Consider the following 17,580-nt stretch of genomic DNA (forward strand, 5'->3'; position numbering starts at 1 on the left):
CATATTACAGAGTAAAGATTATTTTAAACGAATTTTTTTAACTTACGTTTCAGGGATGCGTGGCATTTAAAACTTTTCGTTTTGTGTATTTATTGTACTGATTGTATATGAGTCTGTGGGTAAGGGTACAGAAAATATGCCATTTTCAAATAAGATTTATAGTGCTCTTACCGTTCGTATCCATGGATATTACCATCGTATTCATATTTTAAATGTCCGTGCATTACCTAATTCAGGCCCGCATTAGGCCTAAATATTTATAAATTTATTTTCTGGTCTTATTTTCGTAAAAAATCAAATCAAATCAAAATTTATTTATTGTCGGTATACTTATATAACATTTTACAAAACATAAGCTATGTATAGCTTTTGACCGACATACATGCATATAAACATAAAACTCATAAAAGAAGCACATTATGATAAACTTTGAAAGACAAATGGTAAAAGACAAGTTAAATTACTATAATGTGGGATGTAGACACTAAATGTAATAGTTTAAAGTAAAATAATAATAATTAATAAATAGTAATGATATGCTAAGGATAACATTTAATTACTGTATTATAAGTGAATAAAATAATATATATCTAGATAAAAATGCGGAACATATTAGCGCATACATGTACATAAAATAAGATTAAAAGAATGAGTTTTTATATAAACAAGATCATGTAAGTATGTTGGTCCTTGTTTATGAATAATTTTATGAATTTCGAGGGCTATATTGTTCTGATTCGTCTTAATTTTAAATTTGTATAGTTCTTATTTTCGTACAGATCTTATTCATTTATTCTCATGACGTTTCATTTATATTCTTAATTAATGTTTATATATAGATCTCATATGTATATTAATAGGTCTTATTTTCGTATAGATATTTTTTTCATATATAGATATCTTATTTTCGTGTAGATCCTATTATTTTCGTACAGTTTTTATTTTTGTACAGATCTTATTCTTAAAAGGTCTTATTTTCATAATTATCTATTTTATTCTTATACAGATTTTATTTTTGTATGTAGGTTTTATTGTCATATATACATGTAGATTTTTCCCGTATCTGTCTTATTTTCGTACAGTTCTTAAATTATTATGATATAGATCTTAATTATATTGTCACAAAATATAGGTCTTATTTTCATCTTCATGTTCGTCGATCTTATTGTCATTTAGATTTTATTTTCGTATAGCTCTTATTTTCGTAAAGATTTTACTTTTGTATAGATCTTATTTTCGTAAATATCTTATTTTCATAAAGGTTTTGTTTCGTACAGATCTTGATTTCATATAAAATCTTATGCTCATATATAGATCTTATTTTCTGACAGATAATATTTTAAATTAATACCATTTTAATTAATATAAGCCATGGAACATATATGTAAATCTTATTTTCGCAGTCGTCATCTAAAGTTATTTTCCTATGATTCTTTTATATACTATAAATTTGATATATTTACCGCACATGTGTTGTTATCATGTCATTATAGATCATATCATTCTTTCTTATTTTAGTCATACAAATAGTTTAATAACAACATAAATACGTTTTAATACGCTAAATTTAAAACAAATCATATTTTCATAGCCTCGATCTTATATCTTTTCGCGAAAATAGCTTATTTTCAATATCCATACATATGTAATATCTGAATCTGAACATTAAATGGCCATAAGCATTGGCCATTACAAAACCATTTTCAAGATTTCATTACAAAAATCAGTCTTTTGGAGGAACACCACTCTCAAACCCACCCCTTCACAGGTAAGAGGTACAGTTTTCAAAAAGCTATTTTCATTGGTTTTTATATACATGAGCCATCTATTGCTGTCTTTAACGTTTGTCAATATATACTTAATATCGTGATTTCGTAATTTGTATGGAAGTACGCTTTTTTAAGATATGCTAAGACAGGGTCTTTCAAATTGAAAGGAAAATAAAGTATCATTATTTCAACTTGTAAAACACATGCGTGACATTTCTGCAGAATTCATTTCGGAGGCTTAATGTGCCTATATACTCGGGGATGAATTTTATAATGTATACATTAAGTTTATATACATCATGGCCTAGTTAAATTTAAAATTTATAGAGATAAAAGAGTGCAAGAAACTTTGTGAACGCCTATTTATTGTTATTTTTTTATAGAATGTAAGCAAACAGCGTTTTACAAAAATACATTATAATTTAAAAACAAAAAACAAAAAAAAACATAGCAACAAAAAGACACCAAATAAATTGACAATTATATAAGCTTACAAATCGTTTGCGTAAAACATACCTTGTGAGACTTGGGAGAAGCTGTCACCATCCTGTTCTTGAATATTCGTGGAACAGAAGACATATGCTGGGACTAGTATGGCCTTGGGGTAAAATTCCAATGCCTTACGAGTTCTTGGAAAGCAGGAGTTAAGACGATGTATTGAGGATAAACGCGTTCAGAATTTAGTCAGGATTAACATGTACAAGATTGTTCTGTATTTTATAAAGGTATAATTATGTGAGATGGGATTGGAGCCGACGTTTGTTGTTGTTGTTGTTTTCTAAATAGCGAGGACCGCCTAACCATGATTATCTAACATTTGTGTCACACTACTTTGGAAGTCAAAGCTATTACCAATATATCCAGCAGTTTAGTCCGCATTCCACTCCGGAGGTTACGTGTGTTTCTGTCAAGAATGTCATATTATAATTTTTTCATTGTATCTATATATAGTGTCTTAATGAATAACGAGCGTAAACTTTTCGTAGAAATGCTTGCAAACATAAGAAAAGTATTCAGAATAATCCGCTGTTCTAACGTTAACCATAATCTAACTGCAGCGACTCATTGTTAATTTTGGTATACAGTTTTCTTTCATAGATATGTTACTTCTGTACAAGTAAAGAAAAAGAAAATATTTCAATGAATTATTTCATTTTAGATGTGTCATCACAAAATAAACACATTTATCTTCTTATGTTTCATAATGTTCCAGTAGTAGCTACTAGTATTTATTAAAATGGATCAAGTCTTGAAACAACAATCCCACCCCACCCCGTCCAAAAAAAAAGAAAGAAGACGAGAATATTTTGCACTGAATAAGTAGTTGACTTCTACTGATTTATAATATACTCTATAAATCAATTTACTCGAAGTCTTGTAAATTCTTTTTTTCCAAACGGCAATACAGGTACATTTTGTTCATAGGGAATTACGTACGTACATTGTATATAAAACTACAGTTATACTTAATAATCTAAACCTACGAAAAATGCATGTCATCACTGTTCTACATTGAGCCACTAGGGATTCATGCCGTTAAAGGGACTCGACTGAGGTTTTTTTGACATGACCAGACTACAATTTATTCTTTCGAAATGAATGCTCCATTTGATGAAGGTCTAGACCAGTAACTAATTCAGGTTATTCTCTCACTCCGTTTTACCTTATTATTCTTATTGTGAAAAAATGTCCCAAAATTGCAACACTTTTTCACTTAAATCTGACTAAGAATAACACATACACACAATTTCCAATCTATTTCTAAGTATAGTTTTTATTCATTTTTGTATATCTTTTTGTTTTAACTGTCCAAGTTGATATATGCAAGAAATTTAAATTTTATGTTTTAGGCATTTGGATCTCAGTGGAGTTCCTTTAATGTATAGATCACGAAATGCTTGACTTTTTTCTATTTCAATGTAAATATGACCAAGCAGTTTTCGTCTGTGATAAGACATGATATGCATGATTTTTTAAAGATCTTTTAATGTTTTTATTAGTACTGAACGACCTTATTTGCATGTGTTAGTGATATACACTGACGATATACATCTAAAGGTACATACGTTTGTAGCAGAGATGTCCCTTTCATAATGAATAAATATGAGTATAAAAATGTTGTAGTTTCCAAATTTGGAACTGTCACACTCCCACTCTTTTGCCACAATTATGACACCTGAATAATAATCATCATTATACATGAAGTTGTCTTAATTGCTTTGAATTTCGCTATTCAGTCTCAAAATTTACAAGGCCTGGTCAATCAAAGTTCACAATTAACATCTGTGGATCTCTCAACATTCTAAATTATTCAGGTATGCTTAAGACGGTACTGTGAGGGGGCGGGCATGATGGTTGCCTACCCATACCACTGCCGTCAAGAAACAGACACAATCCGAGTCTGCAACAATTTTAATTTTGCCAGGTTGGACTACCAATTTTTTCTCATACCTAGTCAGTCATATTTTTCTTTGTTATTTTACTCTCATTAATAATTCAAAGTTTAAAACAATATTATCCAACAAGCATTTTTCTATGATTCAATCTTCAGGTGTAAATAAACTGCATTTTTTCTTGGGGAAAAAGGCATAACCTGACCATTTCTATCATTTCACTTGTAAACAACTGTAGAATATCAATATCTTGCAGAGAATGACAGGTAATAATCACGAATTTGAAATAAAATGAGATGTTTTGAGTTACCTGGTAATGAAAATGGCCTACAACGGACAGACTCTTTCAGGAGCAGATAACTGAAGGTAGAACCATGAACACCATTTTTGTTCTTCTACAAATTGTTTCATTTTATTTCTTTAATTGCACAAAGTTTAAGAAAATTCTGTTCACTAGTTTAAATTTGCCTTCTTTTCTTATGTAAACTATGAAGAAACTATTATACATGTATATAGCAAACATCATTCAAATGAACTAAAAAAGTGATTGTTACAACTAAGTGACCATAAATATCTAACTCTATAAATACAATTATCATGAGGAAGTCATTCATATGATTAACCACTGTCCTACACATTTTGTTTCTGATTGAATCCGAACCAGTCAATATTTCAAAACTGATTAGATAAAAGCTCCTTTTTAAAGATATTTCATCGTATTAAAGTGGATTGGTAAAAAAATGGGCGCATTAAAAATATTGCCAAACACAATAAAAATGTCTTAAAAATAGTTCTTGAAAAAAGTTATATAGTATGAACATTTATATTAATAATACCAATAATTTGTTTTAGAACAATTTATTCATTTGCTATATATATATAGAGAGAGATAAGAAACATGGGATCATGTATCTCACACTTCTCAACAACATCCATTTATAATTATTTCGTGGTTTGTTGACACGTATGATCAACACATTTTTTCCCTTGTATAAAGGAAGGTCTGTAACCTTCCTTTATGAATCAAGGCACTGTCAAAACGCAAACAAAATCATTTAGATAAGAAAATCTTCTCTACCATTCTGTCTTTGCCTTGTTCATTTTTTCAACCATTCCGTCAATACCTCACTGAAGTATATAAATCGGCCTGTAACTGCTTGTAAAATAATTTCACACATTTCACTATCTGAATACGGATTTTAAAAACATACAATAACTATGATATCACATGCATTTTTTATTATTTATTATCAGTTGAAAGAAATGCAAACACATAAAAGACACAAAAAAAAACACATAAAAAAAAAGACAAACTGATTATGCATAAGATTAGGAAGAGATAGACGTTCATTAAACAGATTTAGAGTATATTGCACTAAAACATATAATACATTACATAAACCAGCTTATAAGCTTGCAAAACAAACTTTTTAAAGGAATTCCAATAATTAGCTGTAATAACAACAACAAAGCACGCCTAGTTACTTTTATGAAAATAATGAGATTGTTAAATCACTGTTCTTTTTTTCAGATGTGCTTACATATTATACTGACTTTTAATCTAAAACTCAGAAAAACTAGTAATAAGGAAAAGATGCTTCTCGTTATGACTTGCTTACTGGAAAAAAAATCCCTTCCCTATCCAAAACAAATAAAAAATCTCTGGTGAATTTGAAGTACAAATATATAATATTTGTTTCCATATATAGAGGATATTGAATGAGTGTAAGTTCAATACTGAATTTATTGCACAAGTTTAATAAAATTATATTATGCGACCCTCTGGCGAGCATAATATTATTTTATTCAACGAGTGCAATAAATTCAGTAATGAACTTACACGAATTTAATATTCTATTTATCACATACCCAAAATAAAGACCGTTTAAAGTGAAATAAGAGTCATTTTTCATTGACGCGCCTTTAGTATGACGCTAATATTTAGCGCGTCTTGACACTATGTTTGTATAACGCTATTGACGTCACGTCAAAATATATGCACGGCCGTGCAATACCATATTTACAGAGTCGCAAAATCGGCACGGGTGTGTGATAAATTCAGTTTCTTCATGACCTTGTATAACACTCCTGATATGATTAAATTTGACTCTCTGTTGTAACTGTAGTTTGTAGATATAAACACTTAACATCTCCCCTGAAACTGCAAGAAATTATCCTTAGCCACCAGTATAGAACCAGGCACTTTTGTGACACTGACCAGGCAAGTGTGCACGTTTGTGCAGTCTGACCACACTCTAAACTTCTAGCTGTTTTAAGGGACTGCCCAGCCAGCATGGACATTTGTGCAGTCTGACCAGGTTCCATACTGTTGACAGCTCGGGTTTTTATATTTTGATAATGAAATCACCTAAAGATTGAATGGACTGGTCCAAATTCAAAGCAGAGCAAATCCATTATACAAATTCAGCAGATTAAGGGTTAAGAAAGGAAATCTTAACAAAACCCTCTCTTATATATAATAATTATACATGAATTTATCATGAAACATTCAGTTTCGATGGACAGCTATGTACGTAATGGTTAATGAACCAACATTTTGGAAGTTAAGTTATAATGTCAATAAGGTATAAACTATAACATTTGATGCTTACAAGCTAGTCAACAAACATTTTGAAAAAGACCTTTTTTTAACAACTATAACATAAATGATATTGATGAAAATATTTATCTATATGTAGTAATGAAATGAAAATTAAATACATATACATATATATTCAGTGTGGACAAACACATGGCATTTGCTGTCTTTTTTTTAAACTATCAACTTATAGTTTTTGCCACAGTTTACATGAGAAAAATGTTAGATATTATTTATTTACTTCGTCAATTTTAATTGAGCATAGTGTATACTACAAAAGCCTCTGTAATCTAATAAAATATCCTTAAGGTTTTTTTGTCCTATTATATAAAAATTAAAATTATTTCCCGTCATTCAAGAAAACTGTGATTTGTTTTGTAATACCTAGTGATATGTCCACACTGAATACTGATAAACAAAAATTATGCCATTTCACTAATACTGATTATTATTTAACAAATTATAAAAGGACAAGTAGACCAAATGATTACAAAGTCACTGTTATAAATATTATAAGTCTAAAAATTTGTAGGTATCCAGAGTTTTTCCCCCTTTTTTGTTTTAAAAAGTCAGAAACATAGTTTTGTAGTCAGAATAATGGACAAACATGTATTTGCAGTAATACTTTGCTAACATGCATAAATATTGAATTTTTGTATCGCATTATTTATATTTCATCTTATTGTTCAATATATTATGAAATTACTAGACAGAGGGAAATGAAAAAAAAAGCAAATAAAATAATAAAAATCTCAAAATAATTTGTCTATATTTAACAGTAAGCAATATGTAATATAATTATAACCCTGATTTCAGTAGACTAGTTTTTTCGTAATTCTAATAACTGTTATCGTAATTTTAATAACTGTTATTGTAGTTTTTATTACTGTTATTGTAATTCTAATAACTGTTATTGTAATTTAATAATGATTACTGTAATTCTAACAACTGTTCTTGTAATTCTAATAACTGTTATTTTTGTAATTTTAGTAATAGTTATTGCAACACTAACTGTTCATGTAATTCTAATAATGATTATTGCAATAATAATACCTGTAATTGTAATTCTAACAATTGTTATTGTAATTCCAATAACTTACTGGTGGGGGAAGACCTCAGATGCTTCTCTGTGCATTATTTCAGGCACATATGGGCACCTGAGTAGACTCACCCACCTTCTGTTAGCTTACTGGATAACTTCTTCACATGAAAGTATATCCAAAGTCTCTGACAGGATTTGAACCACAGCCGTTAGAGGTGTGAAGTCAGTTTTTGACCACCTAGGCACATTAATTTACCTCAAATTACATGCTTTAAATTGACTTATATCATCAAAAAAATAATCCGAAATGACTGAAATATGTAAAAACATATTATTATTTATGGTACTTTTACTGAAATCATAAATGTGTATGTTATTTTAAGTATTGAAATGTCAGAATATGGTCAAAGAATCTAACAATACCAAAAATACTTGTTAATTGAAGTATGTTAGTTAAGTTCATACAGTTATTAAATCATAATTATTTTCTTATTTTCACAATATATAATGCATTTAAAAAAGCTAACATTGAGCTTAAACAAACTATATTTTAATCAAGCATAAAAATGTACACACATGAACTGCAATGTAGTTTTGTATTTGGAAGGTATAAATCTATTGTAGAATAGGATATAAAATTTGTGTTTTTTTTCTTCTAATGCTCTCTTTTAACAAGTGTTAACTTGATATATTAGAAAACATAGGGCTATCAAATGAATTTCAATGTATGTAAAATAATGACTAAAGATTACAGAATACACTTAATGAAAAAAAAAATCTCAATATAAAATTTGCTGGATTTCACCGTATTTACTCAACATCATATAGTAATTTGAACATAATCTTTCAAATACAATGCACACAAAGCTTTCATAAAATCAGCTGCCATAAAAATAATGATTTTTAAAACTACATGTACTATGCTTCTTATAAACTTAAAAGTGGAAGCCAAGCAGCCAACTGTTATTACAAACAAAAATTAAAATGTTCGATACTGTATATACTTAAAGGCCCATTATGCCCCAACAATGCATTTGTTTCACTTCTCTTGGCGAACCATCTTTTGCTTCTGTTGCCTTTTTGGCAATTAGTACAGTTATATTGTTTTAGTATTTTGCATGGAAGTCAAAATACTGCTATGTTTACATTTCGCTTCATTCTATGAAAATAATTTCAGATTCAGCGCTACTTTCTACAGGTGAAAAGCATGGAAAGTGCTCTTAAACCATTATTTAAATGTTACATATTTTCATATCTTCCCTATCTAAAGAATGTAATATTTTTTCATATCTGAGGCATAATGTGCCTTTAAATGTACCGGAAGATTGATAAGTGATTTAATATTTTCAATCACAGTCTACACAACAACTGTTAACTATATTTAAGAAATAACACAGTTGTATAGTGATTGTGCAAAATCAGATTTTGGTCCATTTTTAATGTGCACAAAGTAATTCACAGGAACGGTTGGTGTTTTAATTAAATGTAATATTTTTGTATCTCTGTAAGTGAAGAATGACACATTCACTATTCCCCTCCGTTACACAGCACCTTTGTTATCAACCTCGAAATGTTTGTATATAGATGTGACGTACGTGAACACAGCTTGCCAGTCCGGTCTCTCCATCGCCACCATATCATTGATATTCTGAAATCGGTGGACAAAAATATGTTACACTGTACATCAAAGTAAATCACATACAAATAAAAATATGTCTTTTTTTTTTTAATAGTCTATAACTAGTTAAAAAATATTTTTCTGGTTGCTTAATGATGGAGAAGCCCCTGACAAATCTGAAAATCAATTATCTTTTAGAGTGGCGGCGTGACTGAGTGGTTAATGCGTCGGACTAGTAATCTAAGGATTGCTGACCGCGCGAGTTCAAACACTGTCAGGGGCAGCCCGTTGTTTCCTTGAGCAAGAAACTTTACATTCATTGCTTAGTACTGGTTGGTTCTAGGAACCGATTCGAGTGTTTCAATAAGTTTACAGCTTCCAACAAAATCGAACTAAAATAAATTTGTATAAACTAATTATCTTTAATTAATTAATTGCTAGGTAGGCTAGTAAAGATCACTGAAAGTGATTAGCCTTTTGCCACCAGTATAGAGCCAGGCTAACCTGTGGCCCTGCACATCCATGCAGTCTGACCAGACTTTATTCTGTTTATAACTCAGATTTTGTATTTTGTTACATATGGTCTCGGGGCAAACCCTTACATAAAATCCATCAGTATATGTGGTAATATATAGTTTAAACATTTGGGATTCCATGACTGTAAAACGGATATTTCCACAGGTACATGGATAATCTTACCAAGTTTGAATGGATTCCTACAGATTCTGCTGCATTAAATGCCAGTGTAAAATTTCTTCTCTGAAAGTAAAATATTAATTAAATCTCAATAAAAAATTATCATAATGCAGCTCTGTAAAATTTGTAGCATTCATTTACTAAAAGTTAATGATGAATTCTGCACCAAAATGTAATGCATATATTTGAAGCAAAGCAAATATTTGAAGCACATGCACATGTTACATTATATATTGAATTAAAGTTTCTGAATCTTCAAAATCAAATTAAATCTAGCAAAATAAAAAAGAAAAGAAGTCTTGTGTGCCATGTTATGTAACATTTTGACTTGACACCATTAATTGTTTATAGACAGATGCCTGTCAGTTTCAAGTCACAGCCATACTGTTACAGTCATACAGCAACTTTTCAGCTTTACTGGTAGAGGATGACCTAGGTACTTCATGAATTATTTCAGGCAAAATGGGGACATAAGGAGAATCACTGACTTTCCTGGATAGCTTCCTCACATGAAAGAATACAGAGTTGTTGACAGGAAGTTGAGATAGTAAGAGTGTAACAAACCTTGTCCTCAGAGGTGAGTTCACCATATGGTATTTTATCTGGAAGATAACTGTGTATCAAGGCACAGAATGCTAGTCCATCATTCCAACTGCTACTAAAGTTTGTCACATCTACATTCTGTATAGACAGGATATTCAATAAATTTAGTATTGAATCTAAACAAATATAATATTCTATTTATAACCATACCCAAACTAAGGACTGTTTACTTGAAAAAGAATCACTTTTTCATTGACAAGCATATTCATGTAGTGTAGTTAACATTTAGCACGTCTTTTCGCTATGTTTATATAATTCAAATGAAGCCACATCAAAATACATGTATATCACATATATATATATAATGTTTTCTTCCATTTTATTTATTTTGTAGGTGTTTGAGTTATTAAGGCCATATAGCAACTTTCCAGCTTTACTGGTGATGGAAGATCTCAAATTCACATCTAAGCATTATTTCTGACAAAAAAGAGCACCACAGTAAAGTAATATTGACCTCACATTAAAAATGAATCTAAGACATGGGTGGAACTCGAAAATTTCTAGTTTGAAGTTATATTTGGTCACATAAAATTGTTCCATTTTTCAAATTCTTCAGTAGATCTAATCTATTTAATCAGTATGAATATTTCACTTAATAGTATCCAATAAAATTCAGCGTACCATCAGTGTACTAACTGTGTAAAGATTCAAAAACATGATTTTAACCAACGAAATAGGTTAGTGTTTGATAAGTCAGCATTAATTCCATTAAATCTGTCGAGCAGCTTTGCTGGGCCACACAGATTTAATTTAAAATACTAGTATGCTGAATTACAAACACTAACCTATTATGTAGAAGTTAAAGAAATCATACAAAATGACAAAACTTTCTCATCTCCTGAATAAGTACTATAAACTATATACTCACACTATATGTGATAGTCTTCTGCTGGCACCATTTGAGCAATGCATTACGTTTTGATCCTTTGAAAGACTTGGCGAGGCCCGCTAGAGGGTCCTTACTACTGTTCTCCTTCCGGTCACTTGATCCTGGATCTAGACTACTTAAAGAATATATATAAATGTATTAAACATACATGTACATAAATTTAGCAAAAAGGCATGGAATATTAAATTACTGTATGTATGTAATGCAAAATATTAAAACTCTTACATAATTCACAATACATGTATATCAACATAAACATCATTTTACAATACAATATTGCTGTAAAAACACTGCTGTTTCTATTGATAAAGTTATTTATAAATGGTTGGCAAAAAGTCAAGACATCAAATCATTTTTCAGATGTCATCATGATTCCTATAGAAATTTGATACATGTCTATGATAACATGTTGTAATAATAAAAGAACTAGTAATAACATGCTTTCCTACATGTATATATTTTTTTCATCAGAAATTAAATATCATGGACTAGTTGTTCAGATGGGAAAATACAAGGACACATGTTAGTGCAACATGTTATAAATTGTGTACGTTTCTCTTCTTGTCCAACCTCATCCTAAATTTTAGCAACTGATAATATTTATTATTTCTTTAATGGAATAACTGTGACTTTTAGTTCTTGTTGGCTTTGTTGGTTTTTTTACACCGACTAACAAATTTGTGAACTGCCTGCCTGGATAACTAACCAATGTCCAAGATCAACTTTTAAAGAATTAACAATTTTGAATTACACAATATAATAGTTCTCACTTTATTTCCACACAAAAGGATAGAGATATGCAGATATTCTTTTCAATTACTCGAGAAGTGAGTATCATGTTTCAAACTAATATTTGTTCAATAATCACGTGTCAAGAAAATTTACTTATATCACATGATTTGAAATGTAAAACTTGTCTTCTATTATCAAGGTCAAATGTTATTACAAGGCTAAATGATATTACAAATGTTTAAATCAATAAAACGCTACCAAATTATTTCAGAATTATCTATATAGGTGAAAGATTACAAAATTTGACACCTAAAATAAAGAAGCTATAATGTGAAAATTATTTCATTAAAAGCCTGATACTAAATATGCAGATAAAGTCAGCTTGAGTATTATATAATATGACATTTTTTCTTACTTTACTCCACTGCTACGTCTTGAAGGCGTTCTACTTGACAGAATAGATGTCAGCGAAGGTGGAGTGTCATTTCTAGAGATAGGAGGTGCCGACTTTGGCGACTCGTTAGGGGAACTTGAACCATCGAAAGGTAAGCCGCCAAGCGAGTGCCGATTAAGTGGTGAGGGACGTTCAGATGTTCGTCTCAGGACTGACCGTAATGGAGTTGTGCCATTTTCTGGAGACAATAAGCCTTGATCGCCAACAGGCGATGAAGGGGATTTCATTATTTCTTGAAAGTCTCTTATACCAACTAATGAAGACTCAGAATCAGAATTCCTTCTTGAGCTGCATGAACTGGAATGTATTGATGAGCAACCACTTTTCACTTGCTCCTCAATAGAGCGAATCAAGTTTTTCACAGATAGTGTCTGTTGTGTTTTTTCACCCATCCTTCGACCTTCACGTAAATACGACAGTTCTTTGTCCATTGTACTGATCACTTTACCTTTAAGCTCTGCAGAGGACAAAATGGAGGATTTCTGGGCACCAAGAGTTCCGGATTTTTCTTGAATCTTATAAGCGTCTATTTCACTTTTTAACTTTGCAATCTCTGCTTCTAGGGACTGACATTTTTCTTTATAAGTGGCATTATCAGACTGTAGTTTTTCCATATCACCTTGTGTTTCTGATCTAAAATCATTTGCAATCACTACAGCAACCTGCAAATCTTTCTGAAATTGTTTCCAATCTTCTAATTCAGCTTCATGTTTCAGTTTATTCTCCTGCAATTCAGCCTCAGCCACTTCCTTTAACTGTCTCATTACACTTACCTCCCCTTGAAGTTCTTGTATCTTAGCTGTATAATTTTTTCTCTCCTCAAAGTACTTATCACTGTCTTGTTCCAGTTGGTCTATGTGTTCACGCAAATGTTCTAACTCCTGCTGAAAGTCATATCTATCTTTCTTGACTAGTTCAAGTTTGTACTCCATATCAATAACCTGGGACTTAGCATTGTTTCTATGAACCTTAACCTCTTCTTCTTTCACTATGATTTGATCTTTCAAGTTTGTGACCTCATTCTGACTATGAGCTAATGCATCTTGTACATCTGCCAGTCTCTCCTCAAGTTTATCTTTCTCTTGTCTAGTATTATGCAGTAACTGTTCTAAATCACTTTGATCATTTGCTTTACAGTAAGATTCCAGCTCCTGTACCTTTGTTTTCTCATTGTCTAAAAGAGTTTTAAAATGAGCAACTTCAATTTGTTCATTTGCAAGAGATTCTTTCATTTCCATTAATTGTTTATCTAAGTTTTCCTTCTCGGACTTCAGTGCACTAACCTTGTCCTCAAGGAGTTGAGATTTTTCCCTCACTGTTTCTGTATGGCTCTGATAAACCCTAGCATCACTTTCAGCTGCATGTAGTTTTCTCAGAAACTCTTCTCTCTCATCTTGGGCTCCTTTAAGGAGTTCCAACAAATGCTGATCCCTATCAGACTTGTTTGGAAGCTCCCCACTTATTAATAAACACTTGAGTTGTTCTATTTGTGTACGACAATGCTCAAGTTTTTCAGTTTGTGTACACAGAGATTCTAATAATACTGATCGTTCATCGGCAAGCCTCTCATTTTCTTCGGTCAGTTCATTAACAGCATCTTGTAGATCACCTAGTTCTTGTAGAGTGGCTTGCAACTCTTCATTTGTACTATAGTGAGTTTCTTCCATTTGAAGAATCCTCTCCGTTAGATTGGCCACTGATATATCACTAAGAGCATCGCTACTTTTACTACGCGTGTCCCACTTTCCATGTAAGTCAAGAGAGTGGTCAGGGTTACTACGGCAATAGTCTCCAAAAGACATTCCTGGCTCTGACATTGTAATGGATGGCGAACGTTTCATACCTGAAATTAGCAATGCAGGTTTATATACATTAAATAAAATTTAAAGAATAAACAAAAATAGTAGACATTAAAATTCTAAAACTCTTTTTTCATTTCATTTTGTACTAAACAGTGTAATTTAACCCTTAACCTGCTGGAACCAAGTGATCAGCCTTTGCCACCAGTATAGAACCAGGCCAGCCTGCATATCTGTGCAGTCTGACCAGGCTCTATACTGTTGGTAGCTCATTTTTTGTATTTTGATATTGAAATCCCTTGAACTTTGAATGGACTGTTCCAAATTCAAAGCTGGACAGATTCATTACAGAAATATAGCAGGTCAAGGGTTATATTAAGTCTGCTTCTTATAACAACTGCATTTATAATGTACTTTTGTTAACTGTTGAACAATCATTGTAATCCAGGTTAATCTATAATTGTAATGACTATAAATAAAGTGATTATATTGAATATAGAGGATAAGTCTGCATATCCATACAGCAACTATTCATACAAAGATAGGGTGTATACTTTTTTTTTAATATAGGCAGTCTTATTCAATGATTTCTTTCATTATATATGACATTTCTTATATAACTATATTTGACTTTTCATTACTTGATTAATGCAATATATGTAGAGATTTCTGAAGGATTCAAGGAGTGAAAACATTTTTGTTATAAAATTTTTAGATTTGGTTGGGATTTTAATCAAACCAACACTTTAATGTTTAGGCAATACATCGAACAATTCAGGTGCCACTTCTAGCACTGATTAATGCACAAGTGGGTACTTATAGAAGAATCATCGACTTTCCTTAACCAATGAAGACAGCTGCCTCATGTGAAAGAATCCAAAGTTGCCATCAAGATTTAGACCCACAGCAGAAAGGGTTAAGTTATTCAAAGTCTACAACATTAACCACCCAGTCACAGAGGTCCCTTCTAGTGTAACATTAACATTATTTAGGCAGGGCTGCAGATAACTGTGTACTTCTATATAGATGTTGTTTAAAGTAAAGTTTACGGATGGCGGGACACCGGAGAGCGATCACAAAAGCTCACCATGTCACTTTGTGACAGGTGAGCTAAAAACCCAATAGATCACAAAAAACAATGGGTTATTACTCAATATACACAAAATGTTATCTGTAGCCCTGTTTAGGTCAACTGCCAACATTCACCCTTACCCTGCTGTATTTATACAACTGACTTAACTGACAAAGCACCTCATATAGTTCATCATAATCTTAAGAGGTTTTAATATCAAAAAGATTAGATCAAAATAAAACTGAATTTACAACAGTGAGAAATTACTTTTTAATATTTATAATTTTTTTCAGGGTTTTCATTATTGCTTGTTTGTCTGGGTTTTACGTCACACTGACACATTAAAGGTCATTTGGCGACGTTCCAGCTTTACTGGTGGAGGAAGACCTCAGGTGCCCTTCCGTGTATTATTTCAGGCACGAACGGGCACCTGAGTAGAACCACCGACGTTCCGTAAGGTTTTCATTACTAACAGATTGATGATCCATTTTATTGTTAATGGTAAAATGCTTTTAAAATCAGTCGTATTTTCTGTCTGTAGATTAAAATATGCCCCTTGGCCAAATGGAATGTTTTAATTGGCACATCTGTTGCCTTAAGATGAAAATGAAAACCTTGTTGATTTTTTCTAAAACATACCATCCCTGTATTTTAATATACGCGAACAAACATCCATATTAATGACACCATTCAGCTAAGAAAAATTGCTTATTAAATGTTTCACTCACCAGCTCCTATCACCATGGGCATCATAGAGATAGGATGGCCATCAGTTGACAAACTATCACAACTCACACTTGTCGGTATCATGTACTCAGCCTCTTTCTGATTCTTTTTCAAACTCAGTTTCTCAGCATCTGTTATTTGAGACTCTATCGGAACTCCGAGTTTAATCAACTGTTCTTTAAATACTGCATTTTGTGTCCTTAGAATTTCCACTTCCTCTTCTAACTCTTGACTAGGTGTTTGTTCTTTTAATTTTTTAATCTCATATTTGTATTTTTCAATGTCCATTTTTCTACTTTCCGCTACCTGAATCAGTTCTGATATTTTTGCCTCCTGATTTTTCTTATCCTTTTCAAAGTTTGCTAAGAGTTCAGCATTATATGCCATCACATCCGGAGTTGCGGACGTTCGTTTTTTCACGGCTTTTTCTTTACTGACATTCTGTGTGCTATGAGCACGTTTCATATTGTTTGTTTTGCTAGAGTTACCTCCCTGATTTTTAGATGTATGGCCCGTCCCCATTTTATCAATCTGTTGCTGACTAGAAGCTTTCCTCATTGGAGTACTTGTCATACTTGGCTTTAACGGCTTGGGTTTTAAAAATCCATCCTTATCTTTAACTTGTACATTTTCTTTATTACTGGCACTTTTCTTTTTTGTTTCTGGTAATCCCAAACTTGACTTTGGTCTCGTCTGTAATGCGGCTAGTTTTTGTTTTTGATGTGAAGTTAAGTTTTCATGACTTTTGCTCAGGTAGTTTTTATTTAAAGGTGAGGCAGAGCCTGGTTTTCCACATGGAGAGTTCAATGGTTTTCCTGCTAGAGCTTGTTTCTTAGTAGGCGTGGTAAAAACAGAGTTGTCTGACTTGGATTCCTTCATGTTGCCAGGTGACGCTGCTACTTTGCTGCCAGAGGGAGGCTTAGTACGTGCTGGGGTACCATCTTTCTTGGAGGAAGAACTCATGCTGTCGGCATCTGACCGTAACCGTAGAAACTGAAAATAGATGATAAAGAAATACTATTAACATAATTATAATAATTATCAAATTTCAAAGTTATCAAGTTATTAATTCTACAATACTATGTGTAGTTAAAATAAAAACAAGTAGCTATAACTTTAGTTCTAGCAAGAAACCAAATGTCTCCTGGGTGTGAGGTTACAAAGAAATTGTCTCAGCTTTTATTTAGA

The 17,580-nt window shown here is 31.7% G+C and overlaps 1 protein-coding gene across 6 annotated transcripts in view; it reads right to left on the minus strand.

Moving 5' to 3' along the window:
- Positions 1 to 5,386: 5,386 nt before the first annotated feature.
- The window catches only part of LOC132738393 (cytospin-A-like), a 32,753-nt gene continuing 20,559 nt past the window's right edge, over positions 5,387 to 17,580 (minus strand). For 5 of the 6 annotated variants that reach the window (XM_060725887.1, XM_060725889.1, XM_060725885.1 and 2 more), the window contains 6 exons: positions 16,395 to 17,385; positions 12,757 to 14,638; positions 11,589 to 11,724; positions 10,682 to 10,798; positions 10,121 to 10,180; positions 5,387 to 9,451 (listed from right to left, as the gene is read on the minus strand). In XM_060725887.1, the coding sequence (XP_060581870.1) occupies positions 9,344 to 9,451; positions 10,121 to 10,180; positions 10,682 to 10,798; positions 11,589 to 11,724; positions 12,757 to 14,638; positions 16,395 to 17,355 (3,264 nt within the window). In that variant the 5' untranslated portion in view covers positions 17,356 to 17,385 and the 3' untranslated portion in view covers positions 5,387 to 9,343. The remainder of the gene's footprint in view (positions 9,452 to 10,120; positions 10,181 to 10,681; positions 10,799 to 11,588; positions 11,725 to 12,756; positions 14,639 to 16,394; positions 17,386 to 17,580) is intronic. The other variant, XM_060725886.1, reaches the window with a different exon arrangement.

This window comes from Ruditapes philippinarum, unplaced genomic scaffold (assembly GCF_026571515.1).
Source record: "Ruditapes philippinarum isolate M1 unplaced genomic scaffold, ASM2657151v2 ctg917_1_1_1_1, whole genome shotgun sequence".
In the NCBI taxonomy this organism is placed as follows: Eukaryota; Metazoa; Mollusca; class Bivalvia; order Venerida; family Veneridae; genus Ruditapes; species Ruditapes philippinarum.